Source organism: Oryzias latipes, chromosome 13 (genome assembly GCF_053564925.1).
Source record: "Oryzias latipes strain Hd-rR chromosome 13, Olatipes_Hd-rR_3.1".
In the NCBI taxonomy this organism is placed as follows: domain Eukaryota; kingdom Metazoa; phylum Chordata; class Actinopteri; order Beloniformes; family Adrianichthyidae; genus Oryzias; species Oryzias latipes.
Window position 1 is genome coordinate 27,195,473 of NC_136249.1, and position 22,015 is coordinate 27,217,487.

The following is a 22,015-nucleotide window of genomic DNA, read 5'->3' on the forward strand; positions in this document are numbered from 1 at the left end:
ATCGCTTTAGTTGTTGGAATGTTCAAGAAAAAAAGAAAAATAGTGTGTGGAATATATTAGTATATAGCTTTTGGTAAATGAGTTGGGTTTTTCTGTAAAATTGATTTGAATTCAAATTATTTTAGTTTTCATATCTCCGTCTTGGAAGAATTGAAAGTTGCCCCCATTGGTGGCTCTAGACTAGACCCAACCACATCTGTTGCTGCCATGGTCAAAAAAGTTAATTGAGACTAGGTTTACTATATTCATCTGCAAACTTTTGAAAGGCTTAATGCATGCATTTTGATGTAAAAAATCCAAAACAATATGATATTCACATTTTAGAAATCTAGTAAGGTGGTCCACTTTACTTTACTTACAATACATTTTGAAAAAGTAGACACACAAACAAGTTAAATTTTTTAATTTTTCATTTTTTAGTTTTTACATGTACATTAAATCATATACTCCCTCATGTGTGCAGAGCGGCCCAGCTTTGTCCGCCGCCCTGGTAGTCAGGTGGTGTTAGTGGATCAGAGTGTGGAGTTCAGATGTGAGGCCCGTGGCGACCCAGTTCCCACTGTGCGCTGGAGAAAAGACGATGGCGAACTACCCAAAGGAAGGTATGATTCAAACAATCTCCACTTTTCTACTTTTTCTTCTCCATAGTCTGATGTACAGTTTGCTCATATTTGCTGCTATCTGTCCACATTTGATACATGTGAACTTTTTTCAACTGCAGATATGAGATTCGTGAGGATCACACCTTGAAGATTCGTCGTCTGACCTCAGCGGATGTTGGTTCTTACACCTGCGTGGCGGAGAACATGATGGGCAAGGCAGAGGCGTCGGCCACGCTCACCGTCCACGGTAAGCTACAACAACTGTGCCAAACGTTTTATTTACAGCACCTTGGACAGCAGTTCCAAATTAATTTCCACTTGAGGCTTTTTCTGCAGCTTGATTGAAATGCAATTTAGCGCCGCCACCACGCAGTAAAACCAACCAGAATTGCTTCTCTGCAGTCTCTCTCAATTAGCTGATTGATTTCTAATAAGAAGAAACAAAAATCTATACAAGTTGTAAAATTGTGCACTTAGGAGCTAAACAACATTGGATTTCATCTGCTTTGTGCAAGTGGCATTCCTCTGGAGGCTTGTCTTCTTAATGTTTTAAGGAATACAGTGCTATTTGTGAATCTGTGGAATATCTTTGCATCTCTTGTGGCTCTGATTAACACAGTTGGAATATAAAGCAGCTCGTTACAGAGTGTGAACATTCAGAAAGAAACCATTCAGGGGAAGTGGGGGGTTGAATCACCCCAAAAGCCTCCTGAGATTTAGAAGAACACAAGAGCCATTTAACGGCAAACTAACAGGAATGTTGGGAGTCGGGTGAGACAAGAGGGGAGGGAAGAAAGAGGAAGCTGAAACATGAAGAATGGATGGAGAGATGGTGAATGTGCTGGTGTTGGATGTGCCTCACAATTGATGCAGAACCGGTTGGAATTGGGGCAGGGGGCAGGGAGGGGGAGTTAGAGAGATTGCATGGTGAGGTCAGTCATATTAATGTCACCACCAGCAATGTGCAATGTGCATACATTGAAAGAGGCAACTCCATTCTTCTGCAACCCCCCACATGCAAAGATAGATACTTTATATTCACTTGGCTGCCCTTTACAATTATTCCTAGGTTTTTTTCTTGCACTGCAGGGCAGCCATCTCTCAATAGGTTAGAAGCAAAAGATTAGGCTCACCTGCCAATACGCACATTGATATATCTACTTCACCTATTGCTTTTTCTCCATCCTGACTCTCTCCCCGATGAAAGCTTAGTTAATGAAAGGGAACAGCATTGATGCATGGCTCAATAAACTGCTCCCCTAACCGAGAATCATATTTGAAATGCTAAAACCTCCCTGTCCTCAGTGGAAATTAAATGTCTTAACCCCAGGCCAATTCCCCGCTGCCTGCATGAAAAGGCAATCCACTGACCCCTTTTTTTTCTACACTGTATTCCTCTGAGTAGAATAAGGAATGGGAACATTAGAACAAAAACAACAAACATAAATCTGCAACTTTCTCAAAAGAAAAAGGAAAAGTCAGATGTGTTGTATTTTATTCTTAAAAGCTTTCTGTTTGTAGCTAAGCTACTTTGCTGAGATCAACCTCCGAAGCTGCGAAGGTCCTATCTTTTGATCTTTGCACTTTATCCAGCCCAGAAGAAACCAACGAGCGTGCGGTTTCTGAGTAGTCCAGCTAATTAAAGACAAGCAGGCCCAGTCCCACGCTCGGAAATGACATGCTTCTAATTACAGATGCAGGCCCAGGAATGAAAAGAAGACCTGGGTAATTGTAGGTCTAAATGGGCTACAGCAGAAGAAGCCATATGTAGGTAGTGAAACATCTCTCCAGTGAAGATAACTGTGACATGGGGGTGCAGATGTTTAATCTGTGGGTTGGATCTCTAATCCTGTCAAAGTCTCTAAGATCCATTCAGATGAAAATTGAGTTTTGGGGGGTTTGAACATGTTCTTGTGGCATTTTTCTGATGATGGATGACATATATTAGGAGGATAAGCTTAATATTGCATATCTGAGTATTTCTTTAATCAAATCATGTCAATTAGGAGAAGTCAAAAAAATGCTTTTTGAAAAGCTTGTATGGGTGATGCAGAAGCTCCAACAGCAAGCTGCAAGCTCCCTACTCCAATTATTTCTGATGCTAGACCCATGTACATCTTTGTTTTCCTTGTTTGAGTTGAAATCTGGCTCAAACCTGTACATCTGGATAGCGCCGATATTGCTTGCCTTTTTGTTGCACCACTAATGTTAGCTTGAGGTTGTAAGTTCATGAGCGATAGTGTAAACAAAAGGGATGATGGGAAATGAGCAAAGGCTCGTTCTGCACCAACAGTCCTGCCCACAACTCAGAGGTGAATTTCTAATGAGCTACTGCTGCTCTGCAGAAACTGTGTCCTAGAAAAACAACACAGATTTTTTTTTATTTTGGCTAAAAACGACATCATCATTATTAAAAGACCACTGGGAATGCTGTTAGAAAAGATGATCAGAGTGGGTGTTTAATCAAAACACATTTGCACAAGTATTTCTTGAAATGATTGCTTTGTTCTTTTGAATGAGCCAAAAGTTAGCATGTTTTCTTTTTTTTTTTATGGATACAGCAAACCTGTCCTAAATGAGTCATTTGTGTGGCCATCATCTTTATTACTGCCTAAATAGTGTTGAAATTAGAGCAAAAGTCAAAACAATGTCTTGATAGTAAATCTCATGGACCTGGTAATATTAGGAGCCTGTTCTGTTTGGTCAGGAAAACTTTGACACCTTCCACGGTCAAATGGCGAGGGAACAATGGCAGCTCTGTGGAAGTGGTGCCTGGGGCTATTTTTCTTTCAATAAGCCATGTGCTCATTACTAAGCTTATCTGTCAATTATTGTTTTACATGCTGACTTGTCAGTTTGTCACTAGATGGGCTAATAAATTAGCTAAAGCAAATATTTAAGTGATTGATGGAACAAACTTAAAGTTGTCAATGACCATCTTTATAGTTTTATGGTAAAATTATAAATATAAGCCTGTATCGAGTGAGGAAAAAATTGGCTTTGCTTTGTGCACATAGCTCTGTAGGATCTATTTATTTGACTGTTGCTTTCATTATTCCTTGATCTGATTTCATAAATCGGATTTTATTTCCTGTAGTACTTTTTGTTTTTTTGTGTGGATTTTCTTGTTAAATGAAAACATACCTCAGATCCTTTAGGACATGAGTCAGAAAATGTTTTTTATTTATTTACCTATTGTCTTCTGTTATATGTTTCTATAACAAAAATGTATGTCTTTAAAAAAAGAAAATGTTTGTTATACAGAGAAGTGTTGCTCCTACTTCCTGTGTTTAGAGCTGGTGCCATGATGAAGTGAATGTGAGGAGGAGGAGGCTGTTACTAAGATGATGAACCTTAAACGTATATGAGAACTATACATAAATTAAACTGGTGTTGTGTGAACTGACATTGTGCGTTAGCAGGATCACTTAATACCACCTCACAGAGCACTACAATGGTGACAATTATATTTATAAAAATAAAACAGAAAAAGCAATCATTGCTCTTGCAGACAAATTGTCTCATACATCTTTATGTTTGGTAAAGTCAGTGGTAATCTTCAAAACAGCCCCTATCACCATTTCTGTGTGTGGGCTCATATCAAGATATTTCATTTATGTTTTTTGTTTTGTTTTTTGGCGGGGGGTTATCCCAGGTATTCAAAACTACTAAATAATGAGGAAAAGATGAGCGAGAACAGCTTGTGGCCTTCTGGCAGTACGGTTGTGTCACAGCAGTTGCACTCGTTGCACAGAAAGGAAACAGACATGCATTGTGTTGTTTTCTAGGACATAGTTTCTGCAGAGCAGCAGGAGTTCATCAAAAATGTACCTCCAAGTTGTGCGCAGACCTGTTGGCGCGGAGTAAGCCTGCTCTCATGACCCAATTTCCCTGTGTTTACACTCTGTCCAAATAACTTACATCCCCTCACGCCCCTAACCTAACATTGGCAGTACAGCAAAAATGGCGAGCAATATTGGAGCTATCCATCCAGATGTCAGATCATGAATCGGAATGGAGCGGAGCAGGGAGCTTGTGGCCCGCCGAGTGTAGCGGCTCCATCACATCTACACATTTTTTAAACAACATTATATTTTCTGCTCCTGGTTCACCATCACCTGAATAGTAAAAATACTCAGAAATTTCAATGTATCCTTACATTTTTTTAATAAAGGTCATCCATCATAAGCTGAATGCTACAAGAACATGTTTAAAACACCAGAAATACACATTTTCATTGGAGTGGGCCTTTAAGAATTTATTTTTTTCCTTTATCTATCAAGTCTTTATTTTATTTTTTGCTCAAAAGAAAAAGAGGGTGTTAGCAGAAAAAATGTTTTGGGTACATTAACATAAAGCTTTTTTCTAAAACAGTATGAACTTATAAGATGTAATGTTTCATATTAAAATCCAGCCCGCAACAATAATATTATTTGTAGAACTTGTATTTATATCACAACGTCTAACAGCTGCTGTGTTTACTAAACGAAAGCACATTTAATTCTCTTTTAAATAAATACGACATTAGATCCTTCCTTAGTTTTGTAAGCAACACTTTAAATTTAGAAGGCCACTAGCAGTGTTGAAAAGACAACTGCTTAAAAACGAATTTAGTTTATAACTATATATTTAAAGTACACTTAATTCCATGAAATAAATGAATTCTTTGTCAGAGTGGACAATTTCGTGTCTTTTCGTAAGCCACTGACCCCTTTGATCCTCTATATCTGGTTACATGAAGAATGATTTGCATGTTCCCTTAATCTTCACACTTTTGCTCAATCACAGCACACAAACTGTAGAGAAGAGTGCAGGTTTTTTTGTGTTATGTGTTTATGGCTTTCCCAGTCATCCCTGTTCAGAACCTCTGCTGCTGTCTTTTATGCTTACCCTACCTCCCGTTGGGCTGGAAGTGGGTTTCTCAGATGCTCAGATCGTTTTATTGGTTGAGACTTCCCTTCGCGTTCTAAGCGTGCGAAAAGCCCACAACAAAGTAGCCAGGTCAGATTTAAGGCTCACCTCTCCCACCAGGGCCACAACTGTGATCACAGCAGCATGGGAGAGGTAATGTTACCTAATTAAAGGCTTAGACACACATGAATGGATGTGTGGAAGTGTCGTAGGTGGGGGGGAGTGTATTTGTCTCGTGATTGTGTGTATCGGTGCCTCTCAGGGTGTGTGTCATGTTCGAGAAGTGTATGATGTAGGTCTTATCTGCATTTTAAAGGCCAGCGTTAGGCAGAGGGAGGAAAGCTTCAGCCATTACTCTGACTGACAGCTTTTATTTTTCCGAGGGAGCCGTTGAAGCAGACAGATTAGATAAGGTGACCGATTGGCTGAAGGAGATTTATGGCCATGGTGTGACAGTTAACATTCAGCTTGTGTTTTTATGGGCTGGCTTAAATGTGCAAAGCTATGTTCGAGGGACGGTGATCCAGCTACTCCTCAGGGTGCTCAAAAAGCTCATTAAGGGCACAGGGATGTTCACCTTCACGCAACACCTGGAAAGAGAGCAGAATGGTAGTAGAGGATAATGATGCTAAACTAGAAGAGAACATCTGTCCTCATCTTTGTTGTGTATTGTTTGTTATCATTGCGCTTTATGCATAACTTTATGCTTTATGCATATTATTTCTTGTACTTCATGCTACGTACACACCAGGCATGTAAGGCACGTTCAAGAACATGCTGAACACGGGCTTTTAAAGGCCCTTTGGTGCTCACACTGGACTGTAGCTACCCGATACTAGCCCAATCCTAGCACAGCTCTATTCCGACTTCTGAAAGACTTGGTGTCATATAATTCCGGCTGGACACAAACAACAATTATTCATTTTGCCCTCATGATCAATTTTCAACTGGTTGGCACTTCTATGTTTTGAAAAGGACGTGGCCCAAAAGTCAATACCAAGTCCCAGTCCCTGACTGGTCAAAGTTCAACGGGTTTAACTTTTGGTGCATGCTCGAAATGCCCAGATTTGTGCATTTACATAGGTTGTCCATCGAAATTGGTCACCCGAACGCGTGTTTCCGAGCCCAGTGTGAACGTAGCATTACAGAGACTAGAAGAATGTCCTTTATGTCTTTGCATTGTAAAAGCACTCTTGATCCAGTTCAAAACATGACATGCTTTTTGTTCACAGGGGGATAATGACATGAATGTTTGTATTCATTGTTTTCCTTTTTCTTCATTTTTGTTATCATGCTGTTTATTATGATTTATTCATCCACTGGTTCTATGTTGTTGTTTTTTGTTTCCTTTTTAGTCGTGTCTGGTAAGTTGAATTGTCACCCGTCACCTATTCACCGCCCCGACTGAGACAGGAAGCCCTCTCCCCCCTCAATCATCCTCCCATCATCTCTCCACTCTCCAATCAGCACTTATGTTTCTGTTGTCATGGGCGACAGTGACAAAAGGAGATTATTGGGTAAAAAAAAAAATCTTCATCATGGGCTTTCAAGGTAAAACTGCATCAATTCATCCTATTATTTCCCCCTTTATTGCATTCCCAAAACCCCCATCTCATTTATGGACAAATTGTGGCAGGGTTCCTGGTGACAGTTGTCAGATTGCTTTTCTCTCTAAATTCAGTGAGCTTTAGTTTAATAATGTGATTTTTTTTTTTCCATTTTCAAGGGAGAAATGTTTTAAATAAAAGACGTATAATGTCCTGCAACTTGACTCTCGACACATTGGCCTTTTAGAGCAGAGTCACTGCAGCGCTGCACGGTTAACATTTGGCTTTATGGTCTCTTTGTCTGAAATAAAATTTGTCATTAAGATGCATTTATACTGCTTTCTGTTTGAGGCCTGCACTATTGGAGGCTGTCAGCATGGACAGATGGCTCAGATTTCCTCCTCATTTTCATCTAAATTTAAATAGTCCCTGCCATTGCCAATGCAAATGAGGGTTATAGGAGTAATTCTTGGTTTGTCCGTTAATTGTATCCATAATATCCTTGCATTTTTGCATTTTATCATGTTATTGTTTAATTTGCAGCGTGCAAACCATAAAAAAAGGAAGGAAAAAGCATTTACTTAAATACAGGGAAAGATTGTTGCAGGCAAATCTCTCATATTTTACATTGAAATTAGCCAAACACTGGTGACAGTTGTTATATTGCTGATTGCAATACTGGTTGTAATGTAGGGCAGCATGATTGCTTGTTGTCTTTCTTACCATTTCAATCTTTGTCCTGCAGTGCCCCCAGCATTTGTGGTGAGACCACGGAACCAGGTTGTTGGAGTTGGCAGAACTGTCACCTTCCAGTGCGAGGCCACTGGGAACCCACAACCAGCTATTTTCTGGCAGCGAGAAGGGAGTCAGGTAAAGAACATTATTGCTGACCAGTGGAAAACCTTCTTGTTAGTACACCAAAAACTTTACCACCACAAGGGGGAGGGTTTAGACATTTGTGGTTGTAGCGTAGGTTCACTTGAAGTAAAGTTGCTTTTTATTGTGCTTTTTAGCCCTTTAACACCAGAGATGTTGCTGGTGACAGCAAAAAACCAAACTAAAAACATGCTCTTTAACATAACCTAACCAATAAATGTGCATCAACTGATTCTGTCATGGAGAAAAGTGACTTTTCATATGGGTTTTACTCTAACATGGGCTAATAAACGGCTCATAAAGGTGCACAGCCAATTTCAAAAGCTGCTTTTCATTGCTACAGAATTTTGTGTTGATTTGTGTTGACTGCGTAGGCACTTCACCGCTGTAACGAGTTGCACAGCCCAAGGCTGCTTTTCTCCACGTCAGAGTTAAAGAATTGCTATAGTAAACAGTATGTAAACTCTTGATTTGAAAGGTTAAACCCTGTCTCTTATCTAATGGGATCTCTGAATACTTTTATACTATAAATCCCAGGTTATCATCAAAAATTGTTTTGAAAAATGTGTTGTTTTCTCCTCTTTACAGAATCTCCTGTTCTCCTACCAACCCCCTCAACCATCAAGCCGATTTTCTGTGTCTCAGACCGGAGACCTGACCATCACTGATGCTGAGCGCTCAGACATGGGATACTACAGCTGCCAGGCACTCAACATTGCTGGCAGTGTGATTACCAAAGCTCTGTTGGAGGTCACTGATGGTAAAAAAAAGAGTTTTCTTAAAACAGTTTTCTTTAGAGAACTAAAGACTGAGGAAAAAAAATTGAACAGAAAGATGCTTGGATTCCAGTCTGGCTCTTCAGTCTAATCCTGTTCATCTGTAATTCCGTGGTTGTTCTTGAAAAGAATATTAATATCCTGATTGAGGTTTATGAGGTTTGGTCTGGCCTGTTGGATGTGTTACTGTCAAGCGCAGAGACTTTCTGGTGCCTGTGCAGCCAGACCATGGCTCACTGTTTGCCCACTCTGGCTTCACACTGGCTAATGACTCTTTCAGTATTCCATGGATGGCTTGCTGCTGTCTACCTTTGGAAGCCTGTTACCATGTCCTGAGGTCTGGACTGAGTCCTTTAATCACCCAGCTAGCCAATCCCTGTCAACCTAGTGGACTAACTATCCCTTACCTCCCGGTATTCCCACAGTTATCCGGACATCTAATACCTCGTCCATGACACACCTTCATTCATCCCATCATTTAGCAAATGTCGCTCTCCGTTTAAGGCCAACAATGGTATGCTCCATCTCTCCCTGCTCCTTTCTCCCTCATTCTGTCGTGCTCTCTGGATAATAATAACAGTTATTAAAGTGAGCAGGCTGCTCTGAGGCCACCGCTTCTCCGCAGGCAGATCTGGTAATAACAGGTCATGCTGACAATATTTTAGTAATTGCACCATTGCCAGCACAAAAAGCAGAGACAAAGCAGCCCACAGATTACACCACAGTGAGTTTCTGAAGCTTTACGGTCACATACATACATCATTATATGTTGCCTTTACACTGTTAGATATTAATCTGAGTCCTCCGGACTGAGTGTAATTTGCTAGTAAATCAGTGGAGCTGAAAGCAATGATCATCAACATTGCCATGAATGATAAAAAATGATCAGAGGGAGGACAACCTTTCATACGGAAATGATGAATCCCACACAGTGGAGAACAAATACTTTTGAAAATATATATATTTTTTAATGTAATTAATGTACTGTTTTATCCCTTGCTTTGTTTTTTCTGCTTTACAAATACTGGCTTCCCTTGTATGTGTTTCCATCACACACAGGCGGGAGTTTCCGCATCCTCATTTCTCTTGTAGCCCAAATTCTTCTAAGCCTTTTAATGTTTGGTATTTCAAGGCAGGGGGCAAGGCAATGCCGAAATGTTGGCTGGTAATGTTCTAATGCGTGGTGCTAGGCGTCTGGTAAATCTAAAGAAAAAGAAAAAGTCGCTTGATTTTAATTATGCTGTTTTTATTTGGCTTAGATTGACTCCTGCTGCTGCTGAATGATTAGAAAATTGCTTCCAGTTCTTTCAAATTGGATTTAATTCCTCTCCTACTACCCTCGCTGTTTTCACATTCTTAAATTGTTACACACTGTTTGTCCAATTCTCACGTTCTATATCCTTTTTTTGTGTGTTTTCCTCCAGATGGACATAATTGTCTAGGTCCTATAGGTTCCGTTCGCCCTTCTACACCACATTTACACACATAATTGCCCCTTCGGCTTCCTGTTTCCACAGTTGTGTCTGACCGGCCGCCACCAGTTATACGACAAGGTCCAACCAATCAGACGGTGCCTGTGGACGGTACTGTGGATCTAAACTGTATGGCAGCTGGTAACCCCACTCCCACCATCCTGTGGAGGAAGGACGGTGTCTTGGTGTCTACCCATGACTCTAGGGTCAAACAGCTGGACACGGGCGCCTTGCAGATACGCTATGCAAAGGTAAGGCAGCAGGTTTCATGATCAAATATGATCAGATATGTTTGAAACTGACTTAAAATGCAGTGCAACATAAAGGTCAGGGATTAAGTAATTTATTCATGTGAGCTTCTTTCACATTTATATATGTATCCAGCCATGTGTATAAGATACTGTCATCTTTAATTAACTCTTTCTATATGACTCTTTCTAATGTCTAAATCCATTTAAATAAACTTCAAAGTTGTCTGTATCAGACTCATAGCGTGCTTGCAAACCCCTGCTGGTTGGTAAATAAAGCATGCGTTCCTACCAGCAATCAACCCTCTCTGGGCTTGCTGTCAGTCAATTGCCACAGGTTTGAAATAGAGTCTGTGAAGTCGAACAGTCTGTAGCTTCTGTCAGTCAGCGGGTGCAGCGGGTTTTGTGTGCCGTGGATGACGGCAGGATGCTTGATGCCGAACAATTCCTTGCTGAGACAAGAGAGGGGTGCTGAGAAGTCCTCCAGATGGAGGCGTCACGGGGTCAGAGTTCGTGTCAGCTTGCGGTGTTCCGATGAATGCCGGCATGTGTTGTGATGACAAAACTGCGGCATGACTGGGTCACTGGTGCGGGGCAGCAACAGACGTTGCTTCTGAACCCCTCCAGTGTTAAAGTTGCATTAACTCTGCAGGCACTTTACATTAATGAACTTGTCATTCCACTGAGAAGACGTTTTAATGAACAGAGTTGTGTTCTATGGGTTTTATTGTTGTTACATTTTGTGAATCATGCTTTTATTAGGATGAAATGGGTTTTTTCTTTCTTGCTAATCTAGAAGCCCCATACTCCGGCTACTGGTTTCTGGGACATTCTAGTCTTCCATCGGATTTTGAGTTCATTTTGCTCACAGTAGCCCTTGGCATACCATGCATCACCAACAAACACAAGGAAATTATTTGTTTTGCACTGAGGCTTTACTTCAGTTCACATAGCAGGCTCTCAATAATCCAGCAGTGTGAAATCAGATTTGCAACTTTGCCATCGGGGCAAACAGTTTTTGTTATTCAAACATTTTGAGTTATTAGACTTTTCAGCAACAGATTAGAAATGTTTGATCCATGCTTGCTTTTCATGTAGACTGAGTCATGCAAAACAAAAGTTTTCTTAAATTATAAATTCATCAGAACATTGACACATCCACTAAATTGCATTAATATTGTGATGTACACTTGCTTTTTAAAACGTTTTTCATATGTGTACACCAGCCATTCGTACATCCCTGCTCATTATGTGTCTCTGCTCTGATAGCTTGAAGCTCCCTTAAATGACTGGGTGGATTTTTATGCAGTGATTGTATGTAGAGGTGCTCACATACATGTTAGATTGTTTTTTTTCCCTTTCCTGCTAAATGCTTGGTTAAAAATAAATGTCATTTCGGCCCTAAAAATGTGCTGCAAGTGTTCTATTTGTCACCACATAGGATGTTATTTGTTTTCTTTGGTTATACCTATTGGCTTTCACCTGTTGGTGAAAAGCCAATGGGTCACTTCTTTCAAGTTTTTGCAACCAAACTTTAATCAGTCAATAACATCTACATGTAAATCTAAATACAAAAGGAAAAAAAAAAAAAAAACTTTCCAGGAATACTGGAAAATGTTTAAATAATTTTCATTTAACCAAATATGTTCCACCCATCCTCCAGCTTGGTGACACTGGTACTTACACCTGCATTGCCTCCACACCCAGTGGAGAGGCCTCCTGGAAGTCCTTTGTAGAAGTCCAAGGTAAGGGTAACAGACAAAAAGAAATTTGATTTCAGCAGTAAGTGCTTTCTTGTCAGTACGGCTTCATTTTTTCTAAATTCCTTTTTTCTATACTTAGAATTTGGTTCTCCAATCCAGCCACACAGACCTACCGACCCAAATCTGATTCCTAGTGCCCCTTCAAAACCCGAGGTCACAGAAGTAACTCGAACCTCTGTCACCCTTTCATGGAAACCTAACCTTAACGCCGGAGCCACACCCACTTCCTACATTATAGAGGCTTTCAGGTGACTTTTATTAACTAGAATTTCATAAATTCTGTATTGCATTCAGACCCTTTTAACATTTTTTTTTGTCTCTCATTTGTTTGTAGTCATGCTTCAGGGAGCAGCTGGCAGACTTTGGCAGAGCATGTGAAAACTGAATCGTTTGTATTGAAAGGCCTGAAGCCGAGTGCAGTCTACCTCTTTTTAGTGAGGGCAGCTAATGCTTACGGACTGAGTGACCCCAGTCCTATCACTGATGCTGTGAAAACACAAGGTAAAAAAATGCTTTCTCCACTGTAATTCAATGCTACGTTCATGCTAGGCATGTGTTGCGCGTTTATGAACGCGCTAAATGTGGGTTCTTAAACGCGCTTTTAGGATATGGCGTTCACACTGGTCTGTTGCTACCCAATACTAGCGCATGTACCTGCAGTGCAAATCTTGTGAATCTTGCTCCAGGCTTTTTCTTTTCTCTATTCTAATATATAAACGACTTGATGTCATATAATTCTGTCCTGCACTTCAAAATCTGTGTCCCTGATTGGTATTTATATATATATATTGGGTTCCTACACACAGATATCCCTCCCACCAGTCAAGGTGTTGACCATCGTCAGATCCAAAGGGAGCTGGGAGAAGTGGTCATCCACCTGCATAACCCCACCATTCTTTCATCCTCATCAGTCAGGGTGCAATGGACAGTGAGTAAAACTTCACCCCAATTTACTGATTACTTGTATTTCTGGCAATGGAGAGGCGGCGGCAGATTGCCATATGGATGAATATTGGCATATCTGCTCCCAACAGCTCTGAGGTGAAGCGGACAATTTTTCACCACTTTCCAATGTCCCAATCCCTTTGTGCCCTGCAGAGTAGACTCTGTAGAAAGCAGCCCAAGTGCTCTCAGCGTCCATCTGGCATGAGGCTAAACTGGTCTGCTGTCCAGAGATCTCAGATTCCAAGCTTTTTCCTACTCAATAGTGCTTGACTTTCTGCAAAGAGCTTCCTATTACTGTATGGCAGAATGTGCCTGTGCCCTCAGATTGAAAACATTTGAAGACTGTTAAAACAATACAAGTGAGAAGGAGGAGATGGCCAACCCGTGCTGTTAAGTGGAAATGGCTTACAGATGTTAGAAAGAGTAGGTGGGTGCAGAGGAAATTGAGCTGGGTGCTCACAGTGGTCTTTCTGTGCCGTGCAAAGCTGAATATGAGGTACTAATGTTCTCCTGTAACTGATCTGGTTAGTGTAGCTATTAGGCAACAAACCAATACATCAGGGTGCTAAAGCTCCCAAGGTAGATATTAAACTGGCGGATGAGTCACTGAAGGGTAAAAAACAATCTCAGTGTTGCCTTCTGACAGAAGGCCGCCCCCATACTTTTCCTGCTATAATGAGGTGCCAGTGTGAGCGATGAATGAGGCTGAAGAAACCTGAAAGAGACACTGACATGTCAAGACAGATTTAAAATGTTACTGGCCAGTTATGGTGTCACCGTGGAATCCTCCAGTGTTAAGACAAAAAACACACACACACAACATGTGGGAGGCTGTCATTGTAGTTAAGGGACACAGTTCCCTTGTTTTGTGGCTTTACATCTATTCTTAGTGTGCAGTTAAAGAACGGATAAAGAGAAAAACTTAAAAACTTAACAAGCTAGGGGCGCTTGTCTTCTACAGGGCATCATAAGAACCTTGCCAAATTGGTTAGCAGTTATTCCTTTCTTGTTGTATCACAAAGTTGCATTTATATTAAGTTAACAGACAGTTCCTTTAAAAAAAGAAGTTTATGTCATTTGCTGCATCAGATGCCAATTTCGTTTATTGTGTGCTCAGTTCCACAAACCCCTCTTTCTTCTGACTATAGCAGATCAGGGCAGGATGAGACAGGCTGTTCTGGGAGTCTGGGCTTATTTAACCAGCTCCAGACTTAGAGGAACCTTTGGCCAATGACCTCATAGTGCGGTTTGCACAAATCACTGCTGCTCCAAATTGCGCATAGACACACTCAAAAGCAAAGTAGGGATGGATCAACAGATGAGTGATGTGATGAGTTAGCACTTCATTCTATCTAGTGCCTGATGCATCAGTAGCATAAATCCATATTTGTCCAGTGATGCTGCAATATATCACTCTGCTGTATCATTTTCCACAGTGAATTATGAAGCGGGTAATCAAGTTAAGCTGACTTCGCCTTTGCCACTCTCTAGGTGGAGCAGCAGTCCCAATACACCCAGGGCTACAGGGTGATGTACAGGCCGTCTCCAGAGGGCCCCCAGAAGAGCGAATGGTCTGTGTTTGAGGTGCGGGCCCCCACAGAGGACAGCGCCGTGGTCACGCAGCTCCGAAAGGGCGTCACGTATCAATTCAAAGTGCGTCCCTTCTTCAATGAGTTCCAAGGAACAGACAGCGACGTCAAGATTGGCAAGACCCTGGAGGAAGGTGGGCGGGGATGTGAATGCTGTGGCGCTTGCGTGAATGTTTTCATGTGTGCACACTCTTACACATCGAGCTTGCGTGTGTGTGAGCAAGCAGCAGCTGTTCACAGCAGGCAGTGAGGGCAGAATGGTGGTAGGATTACGCTCTGTTCAAATGCGGTGCTTCAAACATGTTTGACTTCGCAAACCAATACACAACACCCCAGTGCATGTGTTAGACAAATCTTTCATAGGGTGTGGTTGTGGCAATCTGCTGAGGTTTGGTTGAAGCCCAACAGCAAATTTTAATTTGTAGCAAACAGTTAAAAGAAATTTGAGTGCAAAGTGTTTACAAGAGTGCATGAACTGCATGGGTGGAGGATTTTTTAAATATATTTTCTGTTTGTGAGAGTCTCCTTTGTTATCAGTTTTGTTGATAATTGTTTTTGGCACTCCAAATCAAACGTTTGTCATAAATAGCTTGAAATAAGTATTCAGATTGCTGCTTGACCACAGGTTGCTATTCTTGTACCATCAAATACTCTGCTCTCATTGCTGCCTGCCTGCGAGCTTTGAGTAAACAGTTTTTTGCTTTTGTTTATGCACTCACTTCCCTTATTTTTTTCCAATTTAAGTCTTGTAATTTCCCAATTCGTTGTTTGTTCTTTTGACAGCCTCAGTCTCACGCAGAGAAAAAAACCTAACTAAATTGCACGGGGAAGGGTTGGATAGACAGCTGCGAAAAGGCTGCATTGAGCACAGAAAGATATATATGTATATGGATATGAAAATGTTTCCTCTTTTGTGCATTCTAACCAGCCCCCAGTGCCCCTCCCCGTAAGGTTACAGTGACAGAGAGTGGGGACAATGGGACTGCCATCATTGTCTCTTGGCAACCCCCTCCAGAAGAGGATCAAAACGGGGTGGTGCAAGAGTACAAGGTAACCAAAATGAATTACAAAAATGTTAAATAAACTATAACTCAGCTGCTTCCTCTGCTCTGAGCCGGTGTGATGTGTTCTGTAGAGAAAATCCTGAAACAAATGTGAAAATAGTTGCAGACAAAAGTGACACAGACAGGGAAAGGTAATGCATTCCTGTGTGCAGCCTACCTTTGTGTGCCAGTCAGTGAACTTCCTCTGTTGTCTGAGGAAAGCCAGACACAGAGGGACTGTTGAAAGAGTTGGGAAACAGCGCCCTCTGTTGTCACATTGGATCCCACACAGGTAGTGGGTGTTCAAAACTCAGCTTTTCTTTGTCTGCTTGCAGTCAGACATGGTGTGGTGACCCCTTTTCTGTTAGCGGAGACCAAATGTAAATCTAATAGTACTTTCATCACAGGATTAACAGTTTTTTATTGTTATTTCATTGAAAAAAAGGAAAGCATTACTTGTGCACTACTACATGGAATACACAGTTGATAGAATGCAGATAAAAAAATACTAGGAAAAATATTGTCCTTTAAATGGTTTGGGCTTTCTTAATGCACCATTTTTACTGAAGCCCATATTTTTAGCTTAATCCATTATTTTATACAAGTATATCAGCCCTTTTTAATGGCTTCACTTTGGACGACACATACAGTACACTGTACAGGTCTTGCATTTTAATTGGCAAGGCCTTTGAGTCAAGGGGAATTTAGGTGAGTGGTGAAATGAGGAGATGAGGCAAAGCCTGTGAAATAGTGGTGCCTGTTAATTTTCCAGGTAAATGTTTTCTTGTGATAGACTTTAGAGTAATTTCATGCTTTTTAGTTCAGTTTGAGAACTCATTACTGCACCCCCATCCCCAGCGGCACGGCCACTCGCCACTTTTTTTTTAGGGAGCAGAAAATACAAGGCCCTGGTAGCTTCCATCCTGTGCACATGAGGGGTGGGTGAGGGTTGAAGAAAGAACTATACATGCCTTTGTTTGGGACGGACAAAGTGAGACCTCACTCGCTCAACAAGGGACGCCCGTTTGTTTTTAATTGGTTTAAGACGTGTTTTGGCTACCTCAGCTCAGGTTGCCCTAGTGCTAAAAGCCGCCTGGCAAACATAAAGTCATGTCATACAATGTTTATATAATGTTTTTGTACCTTAGAGATTTAACAGAATGCCCACCTTGTGCTTAAGTGTAGAAATAGCCGCCGGGTGGCAACAATGAAAGCGCTTGTTGTCACTAAAGCTTCATAACCTTACCTCTGATTTCACTTTATGCTTGTTTCTGTTATGGCAGATTTGGTGCTTGGGGAATGAGAGCAGGTACCACATCAACCGCACAGTTGATGGCTCGACCTTTTCTGTGCTGATTCCCAGTCTGGCCCCTGGGATCCGTTACAGCGTGGAAGTAGCAGCCAGCACCGGAGCGGGTCCTGGGGTGAAGAGCGATGTCACTTTCTTCCAGCTTGGTGAATAGAACCAGCATTTTCCTTCCTAGTTTTTAAATTTTTTTGTTGTTATTTTTTCTCTTTTGTCCTTTCCCTACCTGCACTTTAAATCAAACTCAGTCACTTTACAAATAATTACGGCATTAACCCATCAGTCTCAAATAAAAAGATTTTTAGCAGCGTGGTCTTGTGCCAAGTAAACACTTCGATGTAATTCACGTCTTTGTTGTAACTGACATGTTCAAGCCTCTACCTGCTTTCCCTTTCATTGTCAATTGGCAGTGTTTAGAAACTATAATTTAGGTGATTGATGGTATGCAGGCAGCATCAAAGTTGCCACAGAGCAGCGTGATGAGTTTGAGTGACAGGAGTATTTGCAATCTTTGTGCTGCCGGTAACAGTTTAGGCTGCTGCAGCTGGTTTTGTGATCGACACTGGCAGACTGAAGTCCTGTGTGACGGAGCTTTGGAGCTGACTGCCGCACCCTTTTCCTGTCTGTACTCAAGGATTCTGGGTTTTCAAAGGCAATTATGAAGCCTTCACTCCTCCGAAATGTGTTATTATTGCTGAGAAACAATCCACATCAAAGTTAGTTGATGCGAGTTATCTTTTTTTAAACTTCTCTTTCGTTTTTTTTTTTGTTCTCTGAAGCCGCGAGCTCGCCTGCTAACCAGTGAGCTAGAAAACACAAGAAAAGCAGGTTGAGGCAGAGGGAGAAACAGCTCCATCTGGTTTTAAATGTGTGATCGAGTGGGCTGGGATGGGCATGAAGAAGCATTCGCTGTGACGGATGCAATTTATCTCACTTGAAGGGTTCCTGTGGTGATTGTTGCCATGTTCCAACACTGGAGTGGAACAGTGTGCCTGAGGGAGCAGCGCTTCACCCAGACGCATTTGTCACACTCTGAGCTTGCCTGCGTCATCCCAGCCTAGATACCTGTACTGTCCCTTGTGGGCTGCTTTGTCACATTGCTGTGCAGCGCTCCCTCTGACCGCCAGCGCCACAATTTGAGCAGACATATGCAATAAGTGAGACAGCCAAATGGAGACAGAGACTGACTGACAGAGACAGGCGCATGAAGGGATACAGGAAGGGTGCTGGTTTCTTTGGGAGGAAGTGTTTTCGCCTCTGGCTTGGAGAAATGGAGAAGAATGGCTCCAACATGAAAGACTTGAGAAACAAGAGATGAAGACAAAGTAACACGAACAGAGAGGCATTTGAGAGGCGGAGGGCGGGGCATGTCAGAGGAGGCTTTCATGTACCATGAGGAAGAAGCTGATGAGAAAAACAGAGCAGGATGCAGTGAGCAGCTGGGCAGACTGTCTTTACAGTAGAAACAGCTTCAAGGCACTCACATCTCAGTCTTTCACAGCAGTGCCTCAGTTTGCTAATCATTGCGGTGTTTTTATTTGAGGATGATCTCTCTGGATTTGTTGCTGTTATGAGGAATTTCTGCTTTGTGTAAACGGGGCCTCCTGGTGACTGTTATCCACTTCCATTAGGTCGTGCTTGGCACACAAATTCTTTCGTTTTCATTGGCCTGTTCTGGGATTGTTTAAAAAGGACCAGTTTTCTTTTTCAGCACATGAGGTCATAGTCATTTACTGAAATAGAGAATATTTTTGGCTTCAAAAACAGTAATGCTCTGTGTTTATGTTTGCTTTTTAATACAATTACCCTCAGACATCCCAGTATATTCTTTATTTTTTGTTTTATTAGTGTTTTAATCTACTTAATCAATGAATCGATTTATATACCTACGATCCAACCAGATTGATTTGAAGCTTTTTAAGCAAGCTGTTAATCTAATAAATGTATACCATTATAAAATCATTTCAAAATAAAATAAATGTATTATATTAATATTGGAAATTACCATTTGGAATGAGGAATGGTACAGGTTTATTTTACTATAATGTAAAAACGACTAATTGCCATCACACAGGAAAAAAACACATGTGATGCAGCAAAAATGATCAAGCCATCATTATGTGGAAACACTGAATTTTGCAAAAACATGTGACCATACAGTGTGGTAGAATATTAATGGGTTTCCTGCGCTGTTCAGGTATTTATCTCTGAGTCACACTGGTTACATTTTTGACTAAAGATGTCCTGGATCGATCTTAGGTCAGTGAATCAAATCAAATCTGATCGTTTAAAATGAATCAAAATTGACTATGAATTGTACAGCCAACCAGAAATTATGACATGAATCAAATCATTGTTAAAACAAATTGTTACACCCCTGCTGTCTTACCAATGTCAAACAAAAAAGACACAGTTGGTGCCCTCTCTTGCATCTCTTCTAATTTCTTCTTATCCTTAGATTCCTCTGGTCGAATGACAGGAGACCCGGTGGACCCGGAAAACCCTCTGTCCCAGCAGATCTCTAATGTAGTCAAACAGCCTGCATTTATAGCAGGCATTGGAGCTGCTTGTTGGATCATCCTGATGGTCTTCAGTATCTGGCTGTACCGACATCGAAAGAAGAGGAATGGCCTCTCCAGCAGTTATGCAGGCATTCGGAAAGGTATGGAATCTGGGCCTGTTTTCTTCTAACTCCTGCTAAAATATGTATTTTAGTTTTTGTCCTTGGAGTGATGTACTTCTCTGTTGTTTCCTTCTCATGGCTGTCAACCAGCTTCAAAAGTTACAGAGAAAGGGTTTATTGTAGCAAAAACAAGCTCTCCTGTGGAGGTGTTTAAGATGCAATACAAGCTCCAACTGAGAGCACGGTGCAGAAATGTCTCTCTGCTCTTTTGTCTCTTTCGTACTACTGTCATTCTGAAAGTGTGTAAGGAGCATTTTCAGCAAAGCACGTTTTTGGTCCAGTAACTCCCTTTTATAAACTCCCCTCTGAATGGATTGAGAAAGAAAGAAAGCCTTCTTTTAATTTCTCTTATCAAGGCCAGTGTGACATTTTCACATATTTGAGGAGTTTTTGTCCTTGTAGAGAAAGGGCATCAGTTATGGAGGAGGTAAGTGTTTACTAAACCTGCAAATCAACACATATGTACGCTTCCAGGATCCCGAACGGTTCAACATAAACAAATGGGTTTTGATTGACATTAGACAGACCTCATGGTACAAAAAGTGTTTTTTTCCCACGATAGGAGCAGCAAAAACAGCCATGATTCTATCTGAGTCTCATTTATATGTGAACTGACTGGATGTGTGACCTTGGGCGGTCCAGCAGCTGCTGTGAGCACAACCTGCTGTATCCTAAGGACTTGGCTCGGGCTGAATACTGACTGCCACAGCGAGAGGGGATCCACCCTTTAACCTTGATGAACAAACAATGGACTGATTTAGCTGTTAATCCGGGACTGCCACCCAGAAAACACAGCCTATCTGTGTCATGAATCTGCCGCAGCCATGGTTAATGGAAAATGTCAAGTGAGAGACACTTCAGCGAGGATTTAGTGGCGCTCATTCACAAACACCTGTGTGGTCTGTAATGTTTAAAAGTGCTGTGTTTTTACCTCTGTGTTAGTCAGAGAATCCAGTTAGGACATGCGGTCAGGCCGCTGGGGTTGAATGCTATGTAGACTGAGGTTACCCTCTGTCCCTCTGTGCTTCTATAAGTTGATGTTTACTCGGATATGAAAGGAGGAGCTCTTTGGGGGGAACAGTAGGCAGCTCGGCAGGCTGTGCTCCTTGTTGAAACTGGTAACTGAGAATGCTTCAAAGTCTATAATTGCGACCACATGCATCAACAATCTGCACTTAAGGTGAAACAGCAAGAATTGGAGGTTGTGTGTGTGTGTGCAGCAGTAAACTGGAGCTCCCTGTTTAGGATCATTACAATGCACTCACTTTTGTGTGACTGGAGACATAAGCATGCTTTACTGTATATACATTATATATGTACATACTTCAAAGTTACACATGAATAAAACATGTCTTAAAAAAATCAAACCAGTTGCACGTTTTGCCGCAGAAGTTGCCAAGTCTTGCAGAGAAAAGTTGAGCGGTATTTAAACTGCGTCCACTGACTTACAGGGCCGTTTAGCCTGCAAATGAGCTTCATGCGATGTGGCAGCTCAGTTTCAAAATGCCTCATTTGCGTATTTCAGCCACATCTCCATTTTTCACAGACTCTTTTGGGCAGTTTGTGTCTCCTCTTCAAAGACATCCATCACAGAGATGAAAGCCATCCTACGGCTGATATCCTCAGATTTGTTTGAGCATCAAGGGAAGAGATTCAGAGATAAGACGATTGTGCCGTTTGTTGGCACAATCTCTCTATAAAGAGGAAGTTTGGCAGGAGCTGTGTGCGTGTTCTCAAATTTCTTTTGCCTAACTCCAAACTTTACAAAGTGAATGTGTTTTTGAAGCAGTGTGTTATCTTAAGACCTCAATTTGGTGCTTTGGTGTCACTCTTTGCTATTTAACCCTTGTGCTATCCTAGGCACTTTAACATTGGGAGTTGGGTCATCTAGACCCACTAAACAGTGCGCTGAACCTTTTTTCTTCAATGATTTGTGATCTTCACTGGTGTCCATGGATTACATGAAATCTTTCCACCTTTATCCACCTTTGTCATGGTAGGGAGAATACGTCAATGTAAGGGTGGGATCATCTAAGGCAGCAAGAGGGTTACAAAAAAATGTATATATATGGATAGAGGACTGTTAGCTGGAACATAAAAAAATCATATTAATAAATCATGTTCCTTCTCCTTTTTTCCACAGTGCCATCGTTTACCTTCACGCCAACAGGTAAGCAGCTAGTTGTGTGGTTTTTCATTTTCTCACTCCAGCAGCAGCCACTTCATTTAATTGGTCTTCCAATGCTCTCCCACA

General features: G+C 41.4%; 1 protein-coding gene across 5 annotated transcripts in view; it reads left to right on the top strand.

The window, feature by feature from the left end:
* robo1 (roundabout, axon guidance receptor, homolog 1 (Drosophila)) overlaps positions 1–22,015 on the top strand; it is a 247,734-nt gene that overhangs the window by 209,830 nt on the left and 15,889 nt on the right. For all 5 annotated transcript variants that reach the window (XM_078929630.1, XM_078929633.1, XM_078929632.1 and 2 more), the window contains 14 exons: positions 464–602; positions 722–849; positions 7,806–7,930; positions 8,525–8,696; positions 10,230–10,435; positions 12,096–12,177; positions 12,275–12,443; positions 12,530–12,696; positions 13,002–13,123; positions 14,632–14,863; positions 15,658–15,779; positions 17,056–17,227; positions 19,537–19,740; positions 21,905–21,931. In XM_078929630.1, the coding sequence (XP_078785756.1) occupies positions 464–602; positions 722–849; positions 7,806–7,930; positions 8,525–8,696; positions 10,230–10,435; positions 12,096–12,177; positions 12,275–12,443; positions 12,530–12,696; positions 13,002–13,123; positions 14,632–14,863; positions 15,658–15,779; positions 17,056–17,227; positions 19,537–19,740; positions 21,905–21,931 (2,067 nt within the window). The remainder of the gene's footprint in view (positions 1–463; positions 603–721; positions 850–7,805; positions 7,931–8,524; positions 8,697–10,229; positions 10,436–12,095; positions 12,178–12,274; positions 12,444–12,529; positions 12,697–13,001; positions 13,124–14,631; positions 14,864–15,657; positions 15,780–17,055; positions 17,228–19,536; positions 19,741–21,904; positions 21,932–22,015) is intronic.